This window comes from Sceloporus occidentalis, unplaced genomic scaffold, assembly GCF_023333645.1.
Source record: "Sceloporus occidentalis isolate IW3139 unplaced genomic scaffold, rSceOcc1.0.p SCAF_6, whole genome shotgun sequence".
NCBI classification, from domain to species: Eukaryota; Metazoa; Chordata; class Lepidosauria; order Squamata; family Phrynosomatidae; genus Sceloporus; species Sceloporus occidentalis.
Genome location: NW_028316986.1, coordinates 65,954,950 through 65,980,717, shown reverse-complemented (window position 1 = coordinate 65,980,717; position 25,768 = coordinate 65,954,950). Strand labels below are relative to the sequence as shown.

The 25,768-nt window shown below is 40.2% G+C and overlaps 1 protein-coding gene across 3 annotated transcripts in view; it reads left to right on the top strand.

Annotated features, from left to right (window-relative positions):
• Positions 1-25,768, top strand: part of SLC35F3 (solute carrier family 35 member F3) — a 184,357-nt gene that overhangs the window by 130,622 nt on the left and 27,967 nt on the right. For all 3 annotated transcript variants that reach the window (XM_089529898.1, XM_089529899.1, XM_089529900.1), the window contains one exon: positions 7,411-7,735. In XM_089529898.1, coding sequence (XP_089386024.1) covers positions 7,411-7,735 — 325 coding nt within the window. The remainder of the gene's footprint in view (positions 1-7,410; positions 7,736-25,768) is intronic.

Sequence of the window (25,768 nt, the reverse complement as noted above, 5' to 3'; positions counted from 1 at the left end):
CCTGCCCTTTACAATTCTAAGCATTTTTATAGCTTTTGTCACATGCTGAAATGAACAAAACCCATTTTGTTATGTCAGTGTTGTCAGTGTTTTTGAAGAACATTATTATCTTAAACAATTGCTTCTTTGTGAAAATGCAACAACTACTCAGTTAACTATATAGATAACAAGACATTTATATAGACTAATTGCTAACAGGCTGATCAAATATTCACTGTTGATTTATTGAGAGCTAAGTACCGGTACTATTACAAACTCATCTCATAATTAAGTGGAAACTAATTACAAGAGAAAGTGTGTTTTCAGATCGTATGGCATGTTAATTTGTTGCAGTAAAAACAACTAAGTTTGTTTGTTGTTGTTTTTTTTAGGAAAGACTAAACAAGATATTATGACATTATATGATTTTGCAGAGCAGGGCCCACTTCACCAGATGTATCATTCATGATATATGACATTATTCTTACTTGGAAAGGTATATGTATATAATTTTAGAAGAGGGGGTTAGAAATGCAGAAAATATAGTAAGTGACAATTGTTTTATTAACTGTGGCCATTTATAAAGTTGTGAATGATAACACAAACATCTTGCTATTCCTGCTTTAATTAACACAGTTAGTGTGATTAATAACCATTGTCCAGATTCAAACCGTATATGATAGAACTGAAGTGCTTAAAAGTTTCATATAGCAGCCTGCCCTTGCAACTGTTTTGATTTGGTGTTAGCTAATGGCCAGACTACTACATATTACACATGTGTGTGCACAACCAATCCTTAGTGAGGCTTGCTTGGAAACCTGGAACCCTTTCATACTATCTAATTATAGCACTATGATTGCACTTTAACTGCCATGGCTGTTTCCTTTGGAATCCTAGGATTTGTAGTTTGTTGAGACACTACAGGGGCTCTCTGGCTGAGAATTCTACAAGTTGCTCTTTCAACTGTAAATTCCAGAGTCCTGTAGGATGGAATCATAGAAGTTAATGTGGAATCATAATGCTATAACTGTACAGGATGAAAGGTCCACAGCTTTCAAGAGAAATGGGAATGGAGAAATGGCTAGAATTTACAAAATATATCCTTGTGTTCACTCTTTTTCTCTCCAAGTGATTCCCAAGATGTCTCCTTTCTCCAGCCCCAACACGAGACGTGTGTGTGCAAAAGATATATGCTTAAGTTCAAAACATGTATTTGGAATCCTGTGTAGGTGAAACATACTGTCTTTTGTTCTGAAAGGAACAGATGAGGGCCTTTACTTGCAGCCCAAATTAGGCTCAGAATGTATTTTTAAAAAACCCAAACATTTCTATAGTTCTGCTGTAATGTGTCTTATCTATAATTTATGATCTCAGCACAGGTTTGTTACTCCTGACACATGTCATGAATACTATGTAGATAAGAGTAAATAAATGGCAATGTAAATGATATGAATAAGTAAACTAGAAGAGATTTGTTAATGTTCTGCAACAAAATCTGTCTTGTGCAGAAACTGTACAGCTTTGCAGTGTAAGAAAGGCATGACCACATGATGTTATTTAATGTTTATAGCAAAACTATATCTATCTTATAACCACAGATAGCTATGCCACATATTATTCATTGGTAGTTCATGCACACAGTCACGCTGATATGAGTACACACATGTCACTGCTCACTGAATAACATGGGCCATGTTTTTAATGTTTTTTCCCATCTGTGGGGAATAATATGGGGCATGTTCTGCATGTTTTTTCCCATCCATGGGGGACAAGGAACTGAAATGGATGGAAAGGAGCCACTGTGTTACAAATAAAATGTTAGATTTTATATAAAGAGTATAACGAGTTTTCTAGTAAATTATTTGGAAACATGTACTCAGGATCCTAATTTCAAGATATCAAGAACTAATATAAAGAAAAGAGCTGTACCATCACTTATAATACTGAAACTATTGTGCTTGTCTTAAAATATGTATTTGTGTATATGTATGTATGTGCTGCATTTTTAAATATATTTTAAACAGATAAAATAGTTGGAGGTAAATGGGCAGCTTTGTAGCTAAAATTTACTAAAGTATCTTTATCTTAACTAGAAGCGGTGTTTGTTCTTGCAGCTTCCTTTTGGCTTTTGCTAATGATTTTACCAGTTAAGTGCAAGGATTTTTGGCTTACCACAGTACACAATGATTTCAGCAAATAGATCATCTCAGGCCAAATAGATTAACGAAAGTGTAGCAGTGGTCATTTTTGTGAGAGGACCACAGCAAATATGTCAAAAGTTTAGATACAGTTTTAAGTGCTCACCAGATAGTTGGATTTCAATGTATGTGATGCTTCATCATTAGTTGGGGCTGATGAGAGCTGTGAAGACTAGCCTAATGTCTAATTTCTGGATGAATCTTAAAGGCAGTGATTGTCAGGAGGAGTTCTGGTAGGGGTAGTAGGCACCAAAGTGTGCATCATGACACATACACAGAATAGGCTCATAAAGATCAAGCAGACTCTGGGGTGAGCCACAGCACATCACAGTCCATCCTCATGCAAATCCAGCCACAAGAACAGAACTGTAAAACATGACTGCACAAGCACATTCATGTGTGCTCCTCTGCAATGGTTCATTCAGTGGTATGTTTTAACTGTTTGGTATTTTAATATTTTTGGGACGCAGTGGCTCAAGTGGTTAAGATGCTGACTCTGTTGACTGCAATATCGGCAGTTCAAGGTCCAGGTGCCGCGTGATGGGGTGAGCTCCCATCACTAGTCCCAGCTTCTGCCAACCTAGCAGTTTGAAAGCATGCAAATGCAAGTAGATAAATAGGTAGTACTTTGGTGGGAAGGTAAACAGCATTCTGTGCAATTATGCTGGCCACATGATCACAGAGTAGTTGTGGCTCTTCAGCATAGTAACAGAGATGAGCACCACCCCATACTGTTAGACATGACTTGACAACTTTATCAGCAGGGAATACCTTTACCTTTATTTTAATTTTAAGCCACCATGAATTCCAGTATTGGGGAAAATATGAGGTATAAATAATGATGGTGATGACAAGAAGAAGGAAATGGAGAAGGAAAAGGAGGAGGAGGAGGTGATGATGATGATGATGTGATGATGATGATGATGATGATGATGATGGTGATGGTAGTGATGTAATAGTAGAGTGCACTAGGCTGGGATCATCTAGCCCTGTTTGTTCCCTGCTGTCAAGTCTTGCCCAGCTCATCAATTGGTCTATGACCATAATAAACAAAAATAATAAACCATAATAAACAAAAATTCAAGGAAGGAGTTGGCCTCTTCCACTGAAAGGAGGCACCCTTTAGAATATATGCTTTGGCTCCAAAGATCACAATAGGCAGGATTTTCCAGGACCCATTGTCAGTACAGTGGAACTATCTACATTCTCTGGATCTGGGCAAAAGGGGAGAGCTTGAATCAAGAGAGCATGCATACTTCCATGAACCTCTGCCTCTCCCCAGGTCAAAGAAGAGTTTTGAATGTTTCCTTTGACCCCTTAGCAACATTTTGTCCCATTGAATTGCATCTTTAGTATTGGTATTAAAGGATATTTAACCATCTACTAAGTGGAGGGTGTTTTCAGCCTTGATAAGACTCATGGTACACTGATACTCCATTCTCAATTTGAGTATGTTTATTTTTGCAATAAAGGTCGGTCTTAGCGTCCCTACTTTAGTAGCATACTTCCAGAAAAAGATTTATATGGCAAAATTTTGCCAACTTTCCTGTGTCTTGATATAGCAGAATATATAGCACAGAAGGATTGACCAGAGTTCACATTCTCTTCCTATTATTGCTATTTTCCCTATTGTGCACAGCTCCTGACTCATACAGAGCCACTAGTGCTAATGGTTGTGACTATGTATAAGTTGTGCCATATTTTTACTGTGGAATATGTGCCATAATGTAGAATGAAAGACAAATACAATATACAGTATGTTGTTTAAAAAAACCCTTTAGGAAAATGATGACTATGAAATGTGGAAAAGGCACGAGAGAGAAAATTAAGTGTTTCTGTCTTTGCTGGGTCATGATTGAATAATCCCTCAAACTATGGAGCTCCTGCTCATGAGTATATTTTCTTCTGTCAAAGAATCTGTCAAAGAATCTGTGGCCCATATTTCACAGCATAGGATGGTCTGTTCTACTCTTAGGAATACCCACCCATTCAGTACAATATAAATTTATGTGGGTGAGAGCAAGGTTTGAGATGTGCCAGGAGAGCTGCTCTGGCATGGTTCGTCAAGAACAATGCCAAGTCAGATAGAAATAATATGGGGTGATTCATTGTCGGAGGTGAAGCTCAGGTGGCATTGGATATGGCTTCCAGGATGACATAGCTGCAGGTTACTTCCCTTCTAATATCATTGTATAGGGCTAGTTCTCAGGAAAAACAGACAATACTAGTGAAGGGGCTATTTGTACAACAGGTATGGTTAAATGATGGCCTATATACCCTAAAGGCATCAGATCCTGTCTGATCTCAGAAGATATGTAGGGTCAACCCTGGTTGGTGCTTCGATAGGAAATTGTCAATGAATACCAGGTGCTGTAGAATATATTTCAGAGGAAGGAACAGGCAAAACCACCTCTGAGTATTCCTTGTCTAAGAAAACTCAATGAAATTTATGGGTATGCACCTTCCTGTTGACAGGCAACTGGAAGGTGCATACACACACATTGTTGAATCCTTCTTTTGCTGTTCTATTTCTCTACTTGCTTTTTCATTTCTTTCACCTCACTCAACTTGTTCATTGCATTCTTACTGGCTGGCTTAGGCAGGGTGGTGGGCCTGAGTTACTAGTGCAAGGGAATCAGCTCCTTGGATTTATGTGGGGCCCAGTTGCTCTGATATCAAAAACAGTGTCTCTTGCAAGGCTTGGGCTAGACAAAAGATTCCAGAGGGGTGAAAGGTAGTACTTTTGATTTATGCCACAACCATAGGCTGTATAAACAGAAACAGATTGTACTTACTGTTTACATTATAGTACAGAGGGACATTTAAATGGCAGTCAGTGTACATGGAGATAAAATAAAATCCTGGAGCCGTGTGTATGTGTGTGTGTGTGTACAGTATTTGCCTTCAAATCACTTGTAGACTTATGGTAACTCCATGAATTTCATAGGGGTTTTTAGGCAAGGAATACTTAGGGGTGGTTTTGCCAGTTGTTTCCTCTGAAATAATAAGCCACAGCACCTGACATTTGTTGCCAGTGTCCCATCCAAGTACTAACTATGGCTTACCCTGCTTAGCTTCCAAGGTCAAACAGAATCTGGTGCCATTAGGATATTTATTGTTGCTGAAGCCATTTACTGTCTCCAAAAGTGAAGGAATATGTTTTGGCTGGCATGTGCTTAGAGCATCCCTGGAATTCAACCCGTGACATGTGAGATCATTTTCACAGTAAAGTGATACTTGACGTATTGTGTGTCACAGTATTTCTGCAATGTAGGCACCTTTGTCACTGTATTTAACACTTGACTTAAGGGTGGAAAAGTTGTATGTTAGAAGTGCATGTAGACAAACTGTGCTATCTTTTTTGTGATTGATCTATATCAGATTTTCAGAACTGTGGTCCTCCATTATACACCTAAAAGGGCTGAGCTCATGTACACTGAGTGCTTTTTGTGGGTTTAAAAATATATATTCAGCTATACAATAAATTCTGATTTACAAGTGAAGCACGATAAAGCCTATTCCTGGTATTGTTTGCACAGGCATTTCGGAATTATATTTCCTTTAAAAAACACCTAAGAATGCTAAAGATCTGATTTTTTTTTTCATGACATAATTATTTCTTTGTAATGTATACTTTGTATTCCAGTCCTGGGGTCATTTGAGCACATCATCCCATCCTTTACCAATCAGCTATGTATCCATGTATTTGTTATAATTATCAGCTGGCTTGTCACTTCTATTTTTATTCATATTATGCCTGTTTGGTTTCATAGCCATTTCAATATTTTCTGTCTTAGAACCAAATACTCAGAATTATTTATTCTGGATATCCTGGAACAAAAATGGGATTACTGGGAGCAAAATGAACCATTTGCTCCGCTACTTACAGCCTTCAAAATGATTTTAAAAAACTTGCATCAGATCTTGTTCACAGCGAGGCAATGGTCTACTCACAGTGTGTCTACTTGTCAGACAAGTTTCACACAGGTCCAAAACACACTGCAGAACTAATCCAGTTTGAGAATGCTTTAACTGCCCTGGCACAATGCAAGGGAATTCAGAGAATTGTAGTTTTGTGAGACATTTAGCCTTCTCTGTCAGAGAGCTCTGATCCCACTATGAATTAAAATTCCCAGGATTCCCTAGCACTGAAGCAGGGCAGTTAAAATGATCTCAAACTGGATTATTTCTGCAGTGTGTTTTGGACCACAATTATAGAATGTTCATGCCCACCTGACCAGATGGTGGGTGGCATCACACCATTTCTACAGTGCAGCATTTAGACATGATACGCTGAAGAAACAGGGAAAAGCTGCTGCTGCAGCAAGGGCAACTTTTTCCAGCTCCAAAAGGAGCAGCTTTCTGTCACTTCTTTTGGAGCTGGCAAATCACCGGATTGGGGGCACAGCATGCAGTTGCTGCAGCCCCAATCTGGTGTTGTTAAGGCACAAAGTTACCTTTTCACAATCGTGGTATCTTCCCTGCCAAGGTGACAAACATTGACTAACCCAAGTGCTCAGAGGCAGACTAACAAATGAATGCATTGCTAACCTTGTTTCCATTTTTGCAAAATCTCTTGCTTTTCAGTCACAAATACAAGTAGACAAGACAAAATGTAGTATGTCTTTGCCCACAGACTCATGCCCTTCATTTAGTATAATAAAATGTTCAACCAGCTGCACTGAATCCGTTTTTGTAAACTTGAAGTGAAACTGATCAGTGTTGCAGAGAGTGAGTGAAGGTCAATGTACTACAGTTATACCTCAGCAAAAGAAAGTTAAATTGTTGATATAAGTTACATTAGATACAACTCTCTTTAGGTAAAGTAACTGTCCTTAAAATAGTTTCCTTTCAGGTACAGTCTTTTTTAGTCACCTATTAGGGAGGTATATGCTAATCTCTTTATATTATTACAAATATTTTTGTAAAATAATTTCCATATAAAGCTTTGATTGTGTTTGAATCTAATATGTAAACCAAATATGCTAAATCAGATAATATAATTTGAAGCAGTAGGAAATTTTTTGGAAAATTTTCCAGTTCCAGTTTCTTTAGAAAAGCCACATCACTTGTTCTAATTCAGGGAAGCTTCACATACCATTTTCTTTACTTGAGTACAAGACCATGCATGGTGTAGCTCCAGTCTGATTACTTGGAAAGTAAAATGATGCAGAGTATTCATTCTTGATTCTAAAATCCATATCTCTGTTTTTTCCCTCTCATTTCTTTCCAGGGGATGAACATTCCCATGATTCTCCAGCCCCAGCAGAAGCCCAGGCACAGGCTGGGATGGAAGCTGGTGGAAGAGGGAGCAGATGTTGTTGGAGATGCTCTCTCGCCCAACTTAAGAAGTTTTTCTGGGGTATAGTGGTGGTGTTTGGTGTCTGTTCATCATGGTCAGTTTCAACCCAGCTAGCAAAACTGACCTTTAAAAAATTTGATGCACCCTTCACTTTGACATGGTTTGCAACGAACTGGAACTTTTTATTCTTTCCTTTGTATTACATCGGGCATCTTTGGAAATCAACTGAAAAACAGTATCCACAGCAAAGATACAGGTAAGGGAGACTTGGGATTTCAGTGATGCTGTCATATGTTCTTTTCCTGATGCTTTATTAAATTCTTGTTCATGCTGTTGCAAAATATAACCATACATTGACAAAAACATGAGTAGGAATGGAGGGAGAGAGAAGAAAAGACTCAGCAAAAGAAAAATAAAAAGGGAAATAACAAAGGTATACGGGAAAACAGAATAGTGTAAATGAGGTTTCTTTGTCTGCAAAGTCTGCAGTGTTATTGCTGTTGAAAAGAAACCATACTGCAAACACAGATGCCCCTTGTTGTTGTGTGCCTTCAAGTCATTTCTGACTTCTTTGGTGATCCCAAGGCGTATGGAACTGTGTGACTCACCCAGGGTTACCCAGTGGATTTCCATGGCTGAGTTGGGACTCAAACTCTGATTTCCAGGGTTGTAGTCCAATGCCCAAACCACACCACAGTGCTAATATATACCTAACAGCACACTCTGTGTCTGAGATAGTGTGAGATTGTAGCAACATTGCTTTCTGATGGTTCAGTATAGACAAACTTTATTTCATGCACAAATTATTTAAAAGTATTGTATAACATTACCTTCAGGCTATATGTATAAGGTATATATGAAAAATAGATGAATTTTGTTTTTAGACGTGGTACAGCTATTCCAAAATCCAAAATACCTCAGGTTCCAAGCATTTTGGATAGGGGAGACTCAACATATTATACTTGACAGTAAAGAAAATATCATATTATAATTTCTAGTTTCCAAGGTATTTTTTTTTAAAGAAAATCTGCATTGGCAACCAAGGGCCAAAACAGACGGGCCAAATAAAGCAGCTTTGGGCCACTTTGGAGGTGTGCTGTTTAAACAACACACAGATGCTAAGAGGCCAGAAGCCACACCAAAGCTGTGCTCCAGTTCAGGCCCAAAGTAATTTTGAATTTTCCTTTTTGTTATTGCAGAGGGCTTTAGTGCATTCTTTTTGCTATTACTGAGGTACAAAGAAGGATTTTAGTTTTTCAGCAAATAATCTCCAAATAATTTTGTACACTTGTGCTTAGAATGCTTAGAACCATAACTTCTTGATGCCTTGACACCAGAGCGCTGATGATAGTAGAGACAAAACAGAGGCACACATGTGAGAGGTATATCTTGGTTCCATACTTTTCTGTACCCAAAGATACCCAGGATCAATAGGAGAGATTATTGGAAGAATAAATGAAAAGAGGAAAAGGAAAGGAAAAGAACCACAATTCCTGCCTTCCTTGTGTCTTCCTTCAGGCATGAACCCACCAGGGCTTGCTATTTTTTAGAGGCATTCTCAAACAAGCAAGATTGTTGTAAGTCTTACGTAGACTTTCTAGCAGCAGTAAGGGCTGTATTCTTACTGATATTGCCCCAAGTCCCCATGTAGAAATTAGAGCTAGTTTAGATTACTTCCTGGGCCAACACAGGGCCCATTCTCACTGGGGGAATAACCCGCTTCAGGTTCAGGATCTGCCACGGGGGGAAAAAACAATTCTAAAAGGCCCCTCATCCCCATTATGGAAAGGGGGCCTGTTTGGAATTGGGGGGGGGGGGGTTGGCATGCTTGTCGTTCTCATTGGGGAAAGACAAGCAGCCATCCCTTTCCTTCTCCCTCTCTCCCTTCCTACCTTACCAGTGATCCACCCTTGGATCACTGCCTTCTCCTTCCTCCCCCGGCCTCCCTGCCTACCTGGGTGCTGGTGGCTGGGGCCCGGCAGTGGCGGCGGTCCTCTCCACCAGTCTTTCGGTGGTCCTCCTCCTCCTCCATGGTACTCCCTGCTGCTCGGCCTCCTCCTTGTTCTCTGCCCTGGCAGGCCTACATTAGGAGGAGGCCAGGGCGGAAGGAGAGAGACAGCAGCCTGGAGGATGCAGGACAGAGAAAGGAGTATGCACACTACATATTCTCAGCCTGCCTCTGGGCCCCCGCAAAGGCCCCCGCAAAGGAGGGGAGAGAGGCAGGTTGGGAGTACAGAGGCATGCACGCACGCATGCGTGCACGTCCTCCATTCTCCGTCTTGCTGCTTCTCTCCTTCTGCCCCAGCCTCCTTCTACTGTAGGCTTCCCGGGACAGAGAACAAGGAGGAGGCTGGGCATCAGGGAGTACCATGGAGATGGAGGAGGATGACTGGAGGAGAGAGCTGCCACCGCCACCGGGCCCCAGCCACCAGCACTCAGGTAGACAGTGAGGCTGGGGGAGGGAGGGAAGCAGGGAAGACCGGTGACAGAGAGATGTCAGGGGCCATTTCAGCTTCCCCTGTCATTTCCCTATCACCAGTGGTGGATGCAAATCCGCCAGTGGTTTCCACTGGAATGAATCGATTTATTTTACAATAAAACGATTCATCCCCAAAAAAGCCCACTTTGGAAGTGGTGTCAGGAAACCTTGGGGGTTTTGGGTTTGACCCGCATTTTCCCCTTTGAAATCGATCTGATAAGGATCAGGATCAATTTCAAATGGGAACTAGGGTCATTTACCTCACATCCTGCTGCAATTTTTTTCATGGTGAGAATGAGGCCACAGGAGGCTATTCTTGTTCATTTGCAATTCCTAGAGACACGTTCTGGTGGTAAATTACATTTATTCTGAAGTAGGTTTGGGGATAGAGAAAGTGTAAAATTTGTAGAGAAAAAATATTACTTGTTAGGTAGATTATACTTATATAGACATAATAAAAACACTGTTTGGTTCATCAAGGTTTATTAATTAAATATTAAATGATCCAAGGCCTCTATCCTGCTCCCAGGCTATCAGCAGCATGATGCCTTTGATGAGCCATGTTATCTTGGGAGTCCACTAAGCTAGCTTTTGGGTTCCCGAACATCAGTTGTCTACAGATATTGAGACCAAGGAAGACATTAATTTTTCAGACAAAGTGAGTAATTCAGCTTAGAAATGTTCCCAGCATGGGCCATTTGTTTCAGATTATTCTTTAGGTAGAAATAATGTGTCTACTTAGCTAGCAGCAAGCAGTGAATTAATTATTTTAAATTGCCAAAGTGGTAAATATCAAAACATGTATATAAATGAGGATGAAGATGAAGCTGTCAAAATTAGGTGGCTCCTGTACAAAGACTAGGAAAGGGATCTACCTTATTCTTTGCCTCAAGCAGAAAAATTCCATGGCTGGCCCTGGATTGGAATGCTTTCCGTCTTCCCTAAAAATCTGTTGTGTTGTTAATTGCCCTCGAGTTGGCCTTGACTCATGGTGACCCTGTGGATGAGACATCTCCAAGCTGCCCTGTCCTAAACCACTCAGTTTGGGTCCTGCAGGCTCAGGCCCATGGATTCTATGATTGAGTCTAGTCATCTGGCATGCAGTCTTCCTCTCTTTCTACTGCCCTAAAGCTTTCCTAGCATTGTAGTCTTTTCTAATGTGTTATGCCTTCTCATGATGTGGCCAAAATAGGACAGCCTCAGTTTGTTCAGGTTTGGTCTGTTCTAGGATCATTTATTTGTCTTTTTGTCTTTCCATGATATCCTCAGCACTCTTCCCCAGCACAACATCTCAAATGAGTTTATTTTCTTTCTGTCAGCTTTCTTCACTGTCCATCTCTTGCAACTGTACATGGTGATGGGGAATACAATGGCTTGAATGATTCTAACTTTAGTGATCAATTGTATATCTCAGTTCTATCAGTTGTATAGGCCCATAAGCATTAATCTCCCACACAAGCAAAATTATGCTCACATTTCTGCTACACATTACAGTCATATATGAAGAGATAAACCCCAGAGTCCCAGCAGGGTTGAGGAAGGGAAAAGGAACTAGGGACCACATTGCAAACATAAGATGGATAATGGAGTATACAAAGGAATTCCAGAAAAATATCAGCATGTGCTTTATAGACTACAGCAAAGTTGTATAGATCATGAAAAGATATAGAGGGCTATAAAGGTCATGGGAGTGTCACTATATTTGATAGTCCTGATGAGAAATCTTTAACAAGGTCAAGAGCCTACTGTTACAACAGAACTTGAAGGAAAAATGGTTCCCAATGGGCAAGGGGATACAAAAAGTCTTTATTTCAATTTCCTCATTATCTAGGTTGAATTTATGTAGATCCTCTGAGGTCATTATTTTTGTTTTTGTTTTTATGTTTTCCTTCAAAATTACCAGCCACATTTTAGAGGAGGGTCATGCCAAATACTCAGATTTACAACTTGAATGAACGGTGACACACTGAAACACCAACAGCATTGTCCTTAGTTGCAGTTATATGGTGCTAAATTTGAATGGATTAGGAATCCTATGCTGGTTGCTTCTATTTGTGTTAGAGTGTGGATATAATGGGACAAAGAGTGTTCTTTCTCATATTTGCTTCACTTTAAAGGTGCATAAGTTGCATGACCCCAGTCTCACTGATGGAATTTCATCCAGAGGGTGTTTTGTATTTGTAATCTTCCCATTTCCCAGCACTGCATCTTCCATGATCCCCCCCCCCCCTATCAAAAGGGGGGAAACATTTAGAAGAAGTTGGAATAGCAGAACTGTGTCTTTTGACTGGTAACAACATAAGCCTGCCCAGTTTTTGTAGACTTCATTATGAGTGAAGATTTTCTCATGGAACAAAATATCATTCCATTTTGTAACTACTTCTTGAGTTGATCCAGGCACATGCCATACTGGTCCTATAGAGTGAAAATCATACAGATTTCTGAAAGTAATGCCATTTCTCAATGGGATGTTATGAAATAGTTGAAAAGCTACCAAAATACAACAAAAGATTGTTGTTGGACTTTTTCAGATGGGCAAAAGGGATGGGAGCATAGCGGGATGCTCCTGTCAGTGTTGCATGACTGCATGAAAATTTTCAGGTGACGATCAGGTGACATTGCGGTAATCCCACCATTATCCCATGAACAAAGAGGAGTTTTCCAGCTACTTTTCATTCATGGGACTTTCCTGTGAAACATTTCTTTGAAACAGTACTTTTTGCATTAACATTTCTTGGTTCTAGTCCCACCAGCATGGGAGTTATATTCCAAAAAACCAAAGTTTTCAAACTCTGTTCTGCACTTAATTTGACAATTCCATTAAGAATTCTTCTTTGTGTGTTTTATAATATTGTACATTCCTGTAGCTTTTAAAATTGATAACTGTTTCCATGTTATGTCTGGGAGTGCAAAAATCATAATCTAGGAAATCTCTAGTTTAAATCCCTCATTTTAAGATCTTACCGTATTTTAAATTCACCTGTAAAGCCATTCAGCATTGCATTCAGAATTCCAGTCTACAATACTGCAGGCAACATCAGATGACAGTACTACTGCAGTGATCCCCAGTTCTTGACAGAATTTACAGAAATACGAGGCCCCTTGTTGTAAATAAAATTATATGAATGATCCATAGTTAGATAACAATATATTACACCAGTTCTTCCTACTTTTTAAGAAATCAAATACACTCACTGTCTTCAATCAGCCAACTGTGATTGCATTATGGGATCTGTTGAGTCATAGCTGGGAAATAATGTATTTGAACAAGATTCATATTGATTTTTAATGTTCTTAGTACATGAATCAGTGGTAGCATTATGGTGCTGTATGCCTGGTTTTCCATCTACATTCTACTGACTATGCTTGTGATTTGGATTAGAAGAAACAAGACTCAGAGCATTATCAAATGATTAATGATTAAAATCTGTTTTCTAGTAAACCAGAACAATTTCAGCAAGAGTTGTTGAAATAGTTTCTAAGTTTTATGGAACCACTCTGACTCCATTTTAGGGACAGACATGGCCTGTCAACAGTTACTAAAGGGTGTTCAAAAAGTCATTTAAAACAATTTAAAGGATGTGCTCGTTATAAGCTACATTATTAACATAATTGTATAGAAACATTTTCCTTGGTATCTTCAAGGTGACTAGTAGATTCATTGATTATGTGACTTCTCTATGAGTTATATGACCAATAATTTCAATTTGTGTGGGTGATGATGTGGTCATATTTATAAATACCCTAATTTGGGATTATTTGTGGTTCTCCATTCTACATTATTCCTAATTTTCTACCTGCTTCACTTCTGTTTGCATAAAGTCAGGAGGGAGGCCAAGCCTTGATTTTGAATATGAAATATTTTGAAAATAGAATGAACACCATCATATGATAATGATAACAGTTTCACAATAATGATTAAATTATAATAGAATATCACAGAACACAGGCCAATGAGAGTAGAGGAGGCACCTGCACATTGTTTCCCCAGTTCTTTGTCTACTACCTTAAGGCCTTGTGCCCTTCACAAAGTAGAAGAGCTAATGGCGCAAATCTGGCCTGTGGCTTCCCACTTAGCATTGCTTGGCACTCTCATTGGTGAATATCATTAACCCATGTAATTAACAAAAGCAAGCCTGCCGTGCCTCAAGGAAGGTAAAAACCAAACAACCCAACCATGCCAACTACTGTACCTCAACTTGGCTAACATGGGGGGAAAGGTCCAAAGAACATCTGCAGCCTGGGGTAAATTCCTTTTAGGAAGAAGAGTAGATTGCACTACGGACCTTATCACATGGGAAAATTGGGTGTTTAAACAATGATTATCCCATGCAAAATGCAATATCACAATTAAAATTTTCACACACATCACTATTAAATAGGCAATACTATTTTTGGTATTTCCCCATGAATGATTTGTTGCTGTTTATTGCCTGTTTAATAGCAACCTTGTGTGAAAATCTTAATTGCGATATTGTGGTTTGCATGGGATAATCACTGTTTAAACACCCCATTTCCCTCATGTGATAAGGTCCATATGTGTTTAGCCCAAATGAAGTTGAACCCTCATCACCAGCCCTTAAATGGGCTCAGCTTGGCTTGAATTTTGCAAGATGCACAAAATCACTTTGTATGATATTATGTACCACAGATCGCCTGGTGCAGTCTGCACCCCATAGTAACATCACTGTCCCTTTGCATACTTCTTTCACACAGTTAATCTTGAAGATGCTACAAGAGGCATACTGATAGTCCATCCAGACTAACCCGGCTATGTATCTGAGTTCTGAGGTATGTCCAGGTCACACAATATATATACCCAAGTCCTTTCCAGGCAAGCATTCTCTGAAGATGCCAGCCACAGATGCTGGCGAAACGTCAGGAAGAAACTGTTCTAGAACATGGTCACATAGCCCGAAAAACCCACAAAAAACTATGTCCATAAAGTTTAGTGATAATGCACTGGTGGCCTTCTTTAAGTGGTTAGACTGTAGTTTCTATGATCTTTTATCACTAACTATATTGGCTAGAGATTGTAGGAACTGCAGTTCATGAACTGTGGATCACATTGCCCATGCCAGCTGGAGAGGCACAGACTTGTTGCTGAGCTACAGTGTTAAATGTGAAAGCAGCATGGTGGGGACGAAGACTAATGTCTTTAGAGATTCTGTTTCTGTTTGCACTGTGCTTTGCTTCATTCTGCTTATGTGGTTGTAAGATTGTGGCCCTTTATTTCTTTTTTTTTTTTCCCCATGAGGCACCTTGAAACTAGTAAGCAGAAAAACAAGGCATATAAGATCTTCAAATCTGTTGCCTACATCTCCAGCTCTGTTTCCTTTCCTAAAGGTTCTCTGTTTCCTCCAGTTGACACAAGCCCATTTACCGCCAACCTTCTTTGATTTCTGTGAGCCTGTGCCTGAATGTACTAAAGGCAAAAGTGTACCCACACACACATAGGGGGTATCTGTAGGGGCAAAAACTATTTTAAGAAAAATTCCAAAAAGAATGTGTCTCAAGTACCACAAAGTCATCTTATGGCATAAAAATCCTTTCACTAGAGCCCAGTTTGATAAAGCATTTCATGGTTCTGATAAAAGTCTTGCATAAAGATGGCATGCTGTGGACATGCTTTTTACACAAGATGTAAATTTTTGTAGTTTAAGATTCTGATAAAAATTATTTTAGCATTCTCTGGGGTTTCAAGTAGAACGCTTCCTCGTTGCTGTTATCAGAAGTCTTTTCATTGGTGGTGATTGGAACAAGATGCCACTGAACTACAGACTTCCCAAAACCTAAAGAATGGTGCTAACATTTAATGGACTAGAGAGGTAACTTCACCATGCTGCTTGCAAAGAGGGTGTTGAGTCCAATGTGCAGTTGTGGATCTGTACTCAACAGCTACAGTCACTCACAACCATCTCCTGATTTTCTGTGCCTGAAGAGAATGTGATTAATTGCTTGAACTAGTGCTACTCAGTCATGCTAAAGTATTAGTGTGAAATGATGATGTAAAGTTCTCAGAAGTGCTATAAGAGACTTAAACAGCCTTTAATCCAGTGGATAAAGGTATTAAAAGAAGAAATAACTGAAAGCTGTTGAGATAAAAGTACATGTTTCAAATGTAGAAGATCGACTTTGGCATAAGAGTAATTTTACAAAGAAAGAAATTGGAATGGTGACTATTAGCTGTACCACTTACAAAATGTTTTTACTACATATCAAGTAATAAACAAGATGAGTGAAGGTCAAGGGAAATGGCTTACCAGAGTAAAATGGAGTACAGTTTTGCTTGAATTATTTATGTTTATAAGGTTTGTAACATTTGCATGGGTGGTTCTGGGGAGTCACTGTGTCGATAATATGGCAGGGATGTACAGGCAGCAGGCTATTATGGTGGTTTATATTTTTCTATGCATAAGGTAGATAGCTGGAAAGGGACCATGGGGTTTTAAAAGGGTTTTAAAAGGTGATAAATTTTCGTGCCTCATTTTATTTATAACTGGATTAGTCTTTCTGAGATTTCTTGGAGAATTCTAGAAACTTGTTTTTTTCTGAGAATTCTCTTCTCACTCTGAACATAAGAAAATAGGTTGCACATGTGTAGGATCACAGCCCCTTTGAGATTTTTAGTTTGGTTTCATTTTCTAGTGAATTTTGTTTGCCACATGCATGGTATTCCATGCATCTGGCTTGAACACTCTTTAGTGCACATGGCAGAACAAAAGGCAAAGAAGCTGAAGGTTCATGATGGGAGAGCATTTCTAGATTCCTCTCTAAAATACTGTTGCTTTCTCTTCTTTTCTATTCTATTCTCTTCACTTCACTTCTCTTTTGGTAGTTTAGCTTCTCTGTATGATTTGTGTCTTTTTTTAAAAAAAAATGCAACACCAGTGAATTGGGGACCATTAATTAGTCACTCCAATCTGAACTTCCTCTATGGTACAACACATTTTTTAAATTATTGTTATTATAAATGGTTTGAGCTTTTCCAGATTATCTTCCTATGAATTAGATTGTCTTCTTTCTTCTTTTATTCCCTGTATTTCAGGCATCCAGACACTTATGTTCTCCTTTTAAAACATGAGAAAGAATGGAGGATTGCCACAACTAAATTTCAGGCATCCAGACACTTATGTTCTCCTTTTAAAACATGAGAAAGAATGGAGGATTGCCACAACTGAACAGGGCTGACCAGAACCTTAATTCCCAGCCTGCTTGTTTGCATTAAGTACCTGCAACTCCTCTTTTTTCTTCCCAACTGCATATTTTTAACTGCAGGAAAATAAGCATCCACACTATCTGATCTGATACTTCTTGAAGCTGTTCCTTTCCCCTCTCTTGGCCTTCAGAGTCTGCCACAGTTCCTGATGACACTGCCTATTGCTGGTCAGGGAAGACCAAAACAGGTATAGAAGGAACTGCTGTGGCAAGCCTAAATGTTTGTATTTGGGTATAGGTAATCAATAACATGCTATGTTTCCATTTCCTTGTACCTTAACAAAGCTTAAGGCAAACAGGCTGGGATCCATCTGACAGGGGATGCCATGGCTCAACCAAGGTCTGATCAACAGTGGTGCCTACAGTATTGGCCTCTTATTGGCAGCAACACCACATTCCCTCAAAATCTTAAGGCAGCCAGGTGAATTTTCATCTGGAAACGGAGCAAATTAGATACTTCTCCCCCATTTCCCTTTTCCATTTCTACATCCTGCAGTTATAAATGGCAATGTCCAGCATCAAGTAGACTGAATGTATTAAAAATTTCTGCTACAAACCTATTTCTTTCCATTAGTCTCAAAGATGCTAGTCCTGAAGAGGAACTCAGTAGAATACATTGTGGTTGGCCCCATTAACCTGTTTGAGACATTCTGGAGGTTTTCTGGAGAAGAAGGAAGTACAAATTATAATTTCTATTTTATCTTTCATAGACAGTGGAGTGGGGGGGTGGCAAGAGATCAACAGAAAGTGTTGCATTGTTGGGTGGTCAATCAGGTTCTGATTATCTCATTAATCCAATACCAGCCAGAATGCTTTCAGAACAGCTGCCTTCATATCTTCCCAAGTGAGAATGGATCTGAAGTCTTCTTTGGACATTTTAAAACAAAAATTAGGATGTTTCAGCTGTGTATTCCTGGTCTGGGAGTGATTTGGATTAGACTACCCTTAGTGTCCCTTCCAACTTTACAATCCTATAGTCTATATAGGCATACTCCAAATGGTGGGTGCCATCCATATTGTAATTTGCTTTCAGTTCTTCAGATCCCTGTTAATTATTATTGTGGATCACACATACTGAAGAATCCAAAATCCATATTGTGGGAATAGCTTGGTTGTTCTTGTTGTGTGCCTTCAAGTCATATCCAACTTTTGGTGACCCTAATGTGAACCTATCTCCAATTTTCTTGGCAAAATTTGTTCAGAGGGGATTTGCCTTTGCCTTCCCCTAAGGCTGAGACAGCATGACTTGCCCAAGGTCACTCAGTAGGTTTCCATGGCTGAGCAGGGATTCGAACCATGGCCTTCAGAGTACTAGTCCAGGGCTCAAAACCACTACATTATGCTGGCTCAGTAGCTTGATTAGAATCATAGAGTTGGAAGAAACCACAAGGGCCATCCAGTTCAACCCCTTGCCATGCAGGAAATCTAAAAGCATCCTCGACAGATGGTCATCCAGCCTCTGTTTGAAGACCTCCAAGGAAGGAGACTCCACCACATTCCAAGGGAGTTTGTTCCACTGTCAAACAGCCTTACTGTCAGGAAGTTCCTCCCAATGTTGAGCTGGAATCTCTTTTTCTGGCGCTTGCATCCACTGTTCCGCGTTCTAGTCTCTGGAGCAGCAGAAAACAAACTTGCTACCTCCTCAATATGACATCCTTTCAAATACTTAAACAGGGCTATCATACCACCTCTTAACCTTCTCTTCTCCAGGCTAAACATCCCCAGCTCCCTGAATCGTTCCTCATAGGACATGGTTTCCAGACCCTTCACCATTTTAGTCGCCCTACTTTGGACACACTCCAGTTTCTCCACATCCTTTTTGAATTGTGGTGCCCAGAACTGGACACAATATTCCAGGTGGGACTTGACTAAAGCAGAATAGAGTGGCACTGTTACTTCCCTTGATCTAGACACTATACTTCTATTGATGCAGCCTATAATCGCATTGGCCTTGTTAGCTGCGACATCGCACTGTTGACTCATGTTCAACTTGTGGTCTACTTGGACTCCTAGATCCCTTTCACATGTACTTTCATTCAGCAATGTGTCTCTCATCCTATATCTGTGCATTTCATTTTTCTGCCCTAAGTGCAGTACCTTACATTTCTCTGTGTTGAATTTAATTTTGTTAGCTTTGGCCCAGTTTCCTAGTCTGTTCAGGTCACTTTGAATCTTGATCCTGTCCTCTGGGGTATTAGCTACTCCTCCTAATTTGGTGTCATCTGTAAATTTGATAAGTGTGCCCTCAATTCTTTCATCCAGGTCATTGATAAAGATGTTGAATAACACTGGGCCCAGGACAGAACCCTGTGGGACCCCACTGGTCACTTCTCTCCAAGATGACAAGGAGCCATTGTTGAGCACCCTTTGGGTTCGGCCAGTCAACCAATTACAAATCCATGTAACAGTTGCCTTGTCTAGCCCACATTTTACAAGCTTGTTTGCAAGAATATCATGGAGGACTTTGTCAAAGGCCTTACTGAAATCAAGGTATACTATATCCACAGCATTCTCTTCGTCTAGCAAGCTGGTAATTTTATCAAAAAAAGAGATCATGTTTGTCTGACATGACTTGTTTCTCTGAAACCCATGTTGACTTTTTGTGATTATGAAATTGCCTTCTAGATGTTCACAGACTCTCCGTTTAATGATCTGCTCTAGAATCTTTCCTGGACGATAATTGTTTGGATCCTCTTTTTTTCCCTTTTTGAAGATGGGGACAACGTTTGCCCTCCTCCAGTCTGCTGGGACTTCTCCTGTTCTCCAGGAGTTTTCAAAGATTATTGCGAATGGCTACGATGTTACATTTGCCAGTTCTTTTAATACCTTTGGATGTAGTTCATCTGGTCCTGGAAACTTATATTCATTTAGGTTAAACAGGTATTCCTGTACTATCTCTTTACTTATTTTGTGCTGAAATTCCCCTTTTCTGTCCTCTGCTCCATTATCCTCAGGTTGAGCATCCTTTGCCTTTTCTGAGAAGACTGAAGCAAAAAAGGTGTTGAGTAATTCTGCCTTTTCTCTGTCCCCTGTTAGCATTTTGCCATCTTCTCCATGCAGTGGCCCTACCATTTCCTTCTTCTTCCTTTTGCTTCAAACATATCCAAAAAAGCCCTTTTTATTGTTCTTAACCTCTCTAGCAAGCCTGAGTTCATTCTGCACTTTAGCTTTTCTGACTTTACTCCTACACATGCTAGCTATTTATTTGAATTCCTCTTTGGTGATTTCTCCATTTTTCATTTCTTATACATGTCCCGTTTAAAACTTAGCTGAATTGAAAGCTCCTTAGTCATCCATCCTGGTTTCTTGAGACATCTCCCATTTTTCTTCCTCACTGGAACTGTTTGAAATTGTGCCTTCAGTATCTTCTTTTTAAGAAACTCCCATCCATCTTGAACTCCCTTCTCTTTTAGTATTCTTTACCATGGGATCACCCCCAGTATATCTTTGAATTTACTAAAATCAGCTTTCCTAAAGTCTAGCATACGTGTCTGACTATGCCTGGCTTCTCCTTTCCACTGTATAACACACTCCAGGAGTGCATGATCACTCCCACCTAGGGATCCCACCACTTGCACTCCATTAACTTGGTCATCCCTATGGGTTAGGATCAGATCCAAAATAGCTGGTCCCCTTGTTGCCTCTTCCACCTTTTGGACCATGAAATTGTCTGCAAGGCAAGTGAGGAATTTGCTAGACCTTGGGGATTTGGCTGATTCTGACTTCCAGCAGATATCAGGATAGTTGAAGTCACCCATCACTACTACATCTCTCCTTTCTGAGTGTGAGGTCATCTGTTCTAGAAAGGTGCCAGTCAAAAGGCCCCAAATATTAGCTTTTGAAGTTCATAGGCTAAATAAGGTGATACAACATGCAGGGTAAGGAAGGTGGTGGTGGTGGTGGTGATGTGTTTTTTAATCCTGAACCTGAACATATTAGGCAAGTGAATTACTAGTGCTCTTACTACCTCTCATTAATCTATGCATTAGGATGAAAATGTGATGAGATGTCCATTTGTAGGCTTTATCTGCACAAAGGTTCCCAGGTGTGTAGACGAAGCCTTTGTGCATTTTATATAGGTTCTTCTTTCAGATGCATGGGATAAAGTACTCTCAGGCACCATGGCCATGGGTAGATGCAGTATTACCCCCCCCACACACACACATTCAATTAATATATGTGTGAAGGAAGCTTCAACAGTAAGTACAGAAGCCCAGGTATAATGACCATTTTAACAGTGGAAATATTGTATTGGCTGTACTAGAACAGTGATTGCAGATAGTTCAGAAAATTTTATGTAACTTTGTTAAACATCATATAATCTTAATAGCTATTAAATGTGTGTGTGTGTGTGTGTATCGATGCTATGAATTATGTCACAAGTGTTAAGTAAAATTATTTAACTTTTTAAAATCACAAAGTAGATGAATTTCATAATGGGGGGGCAGAATTTGGGTGGAAATGGGCCTTCTAGTATGTGGTCTGAAACCTGTAAATGGCCAGTGGTGGTAGCTGTTTTGTTTATTCTGAATATACAGCTGCTGTCCCCCTGTTTAGACAAGTACAGTATATACTGTTTTGTCTAATTTCTAACAGATGCTCCCCAAACTGCAAAGTGGGTGTCCCTCTTCATGCATGGACTGAGTTTCAAAGTACATAATACTTTTTTAAAAAAAAATCAAGTCAATTTGTTTGCGCATTAGGCAATTACGTAATATGGAAAAACAACATTTGGTTCATCCATTTTTTATGGTGAGTCCAGACAACAATTTCATCAAATCTTTGTTGTCTTCTGGTGTCTTCCCGAAGCTTTCTGCATCATTTCTCAGTGCAGAAAATTGGGCCATTTTTTAGAAGCAGCAAAATCACCACAGGTTCTTAGCACTCCTCTCCCATCTTTCAAAAAGGTATAGATTTCATGTGTGCAATGATTTTATTAGGTGAGTTAATCTGTGCAGCACACTTTCACAGTACGTTGTCCAGCGCAGTCGTCATTTTCACTATTGTTTTTTAAAGTCCTGTATTTTAAATAGCATTAAACATAGGCGGGATACAAACGGGCAGGGGAAGACGTCTTGGAGGTGTATTCTGCTGAATACGGAGCCTCCAGACCGCCCGCCTCGGGGGCATGGCTCAGGAGATGGGGCTTCCACATGGGGGGTAGTGAAGACGCCTCACCTGGGTCCGTTTCTGACCCGCAGTTTCCAAACCGCCGCCTCGGAGGACGCTGCAAAGAGAGAGGCAGCTTCCTCACGGGCGGCCAAAAACGGGGCTTTTTTTTTTCCTTTGCCGGCTGGCGGATGCGCAGCTGCGCACCTGCAGCGCTAAGCAGCGGCGGCAGAAAGCCTATGGGCACATTTAAAGTGCCCAAGCCCCTTTAAAACTTTTTCCCCCGCTCTGCCCAAGAACAATGGTGGTCTCCTGCCAGCTGGTGATCAGCTGGTGTTGGCATCCTTGTCCGCTTGCACGTTGGTAGTGTCACCAGCATCATGGATGCCTCCTCTCCTTTGGTCCCCGCGCTCCTGCTGAATCTGCAATGCACATCCACAGCTGTCGCCGCTGCCACCGCTGTTCCCCTGCCATCCCCCATCACCTCCCTTGTACATATGTAAATATTTACAGTTTTAGCGGTTTTTATTGTTAGGTGAAAATGGCACAAGAATGTGTGTAGGGGTTCACTTTAAAGTCCAAACTTTCCAAGCAGCGCATGCGTACATGTTGCTCTAGGGTTAGGGTTAGGGTTAGGGTTAGGGTTAGGGTTAGGGTTACGAGTCTTAAAATGCGCTGCAGCTGTGCTGCAGCTTCCACACCTGCATGGCAGCTGACGCTGCAATTAAAGCCTGACTGCAAACTGCGCATGTTCCAGGACCCCAACTCATTATGCGACGCAGCAGACACGGAGCTTTTAAATGGGCAACTTAAATTAGCGGCGTAGCAATTCTGACGTACCGGTGCAGCAGCTTACAGACAGAGCTGCGCAGCTGCGCATCAAACGGAAAAGAAGCGGAGAAAAGCAGCACCTTTTTAATGCCGCCTCTTCCCGCTTGGGGCGTGCGGGGGGCGTGTTCATGGCGGCATTCAGGTAAGGCCCGTCTGAAGGCTCTACCTTCATGACGTCATGAATACACCCCTTTATTCCCGTCTGTATCCCGCCATAGTTATGTACTGTATTTGTAAATTAAAATATTAATGCAGCATTGCTTACTTGAAAGAGTGATATAGTACTAGTTGGTTTTAAGATAACCTTTGCAATCTCTGTTATTTGAGCCATCCTTTTTCTTTTGTATTTTAATTATATACTTCTGATCTAAACCAATCTGGGGGGCTTCAGCCCCCTGCATACTATGAAACCCATATACTTTGTCATTATTTTTTCAAAAAATTGAACAATTTTACTTAACATTGTATGAACTGGGCATTTATGGACAATAATTGGGAAGTCACATGTAAATAAATATTTTTGTGCTAATTAATATTTGCAAATCATGAAGATCTTATAGAACATGATTTGCAAATCATGAAGATCTTATAGAACAGAGCAAGTTGTATACATGGAAACAATGCAATGCCTCTGATAAGATGGAAAATCAGTTGTAATTCTGATTTAGCTTGGAGCTAAAGAACAATTACTAGGTACCATGACATTTCTGTGTGCTTTGCCCCAGTATGGTATTCCAGCCTGCTAACAGATTTATACATACTAGAATCTTAATGCTTCCTAGAAGCAAACTTTTAACACTGTCAATAATGTGCCCTTTTAATGCAAAATTTTGGGAAATCTTTCTCAAGTATTTATTATAGCTACTAGATTCACCAATACAAATTTCAAATCAGTCTTGGCAGTCCATTGTTGAATAGTAGTTAAATGTCACCACCACACACACACACACACACACACCCATTACCATGTGTGGATGCAAGAGCTGGACAGTGAGGAAAGCAGGTAAGAGGAAGATCAATTCATTTGAAATGTGGTGCTGGGGAAGAGGGCTGAGATGTCAGGATGGCTGCATCCAGAGTGAAAATGCCCTAGATGTAGCAATATGGGACATGGGTGAAAAGTAACCCAAATTCAAAAGGAAGTCGTGATGAGTAAGCAGATTGAAAGGTGCTGTGTCACAGGCAGCTGATGACACAAAGGCAGGACATGAAGTCACCAAGCTTCAATATTGGAACGTCTTGGCACATGTAAAACAGGAAAGTGTGTATCACCCCAGTAGGGGGTTGGACAAAGACCTCCACCAGTGAATATGTATATAAGGGAGGAGCTGCAATGCCTCTGTGGTGGTGTTGTATATAGTGGATGAGCGGAGCATTTTGTCAGTTGGTGTAAGTAATTGTAAATATGAGAATGAAGATTAAAAGCCTCTTTGAAAGTAACCCGTGTCTGCAGCTTCTGTGGGCGGGAGAAGGAGTTCTCCAGTCTGCACAAACTGTACAGCAAAGCTTTCTGTGGCATGTGTTCCTGGCACAGAGCATCAGCGTGTGGACTTCGGGTCACACATGCACCAACATGGGATTCCATGAGCAGCCAAAAAGATAAACTAATGCGTCCTAGAACCCTGAAATCTCTCTGGGAACCAAGATTATAACGTTGAGGTTACTGTACTTTGGCCACATCATGAGGAGGCATCACTCATTAGAAAAGACAAAAATGCTAGGAAAGGTGAAATAACACGAGAGGAATCTTGCATGGCAGATGGATAGACTCAATCAGGGATGTTACAGGACCTAAACAGAGCGGTTGAGGATAGGGGGTCTTGGAGGTCTTATCCACAGGGTCACAATGACTTGGAATCGACTCAAAGGCAGTTAATAGTGACAACAACAGGTAAATGAATATTTTTAGAAACTCAACTGTTAAGACTTCATATCAATGGCAATATGATGTCTCAGCTAACATTAATTGAAAAATAAAAGGATGTAATATTGGGGGATGGACAGCAAACACAACAAAACTAGATTACAGCTTCCTGTTAAGCAGAGACTCACAACTCACATTTGACCAATCTCCAGGAAGAAATCCTTAAAGATATGACACTGCTGTTTTGCAGAACTGTTCTCAACCACAAGTCATGCTCAACTACCACAGTAATGAGTGAGCAAGATCTTGTAGAGCAGTGATTCTCAATCTGTGGTTTTCCAGGTGATTTGGATTTAAACTCCTAGAAGTTACAGCTTAAACAGCTAGTGCTGAGGAAATCTGGCAGCTGAAGTCCCAGACATTTGGAGGACCAGACTTTCATAACCACTTTTGTAGAGAACTGATATATTAAAAGGTTATGGCTGCATCTACACTGCAGAAGAAGTGCAGTTTGATCTTCCCACTCAGCGCTTTGGTGCCAAAACAAACTACAAATTCCAGGATTTCATTGGCTGGAACTATGACAGTTAAAGCAGTATCTAACTGCATTAATTCTGCAGTGTGGCATCTGTTTTCAATAGGTTAGAATTAGATGGAGACATCGCTTTTTGATCACTACCACTATCTGATTTGTCTGAACAAACTGTTAGGACCCACACATCAGAACTTTCTATCAATTACATTTTCAGTATCAATGATATGCAGTTCATCAACTATCTCACATTATT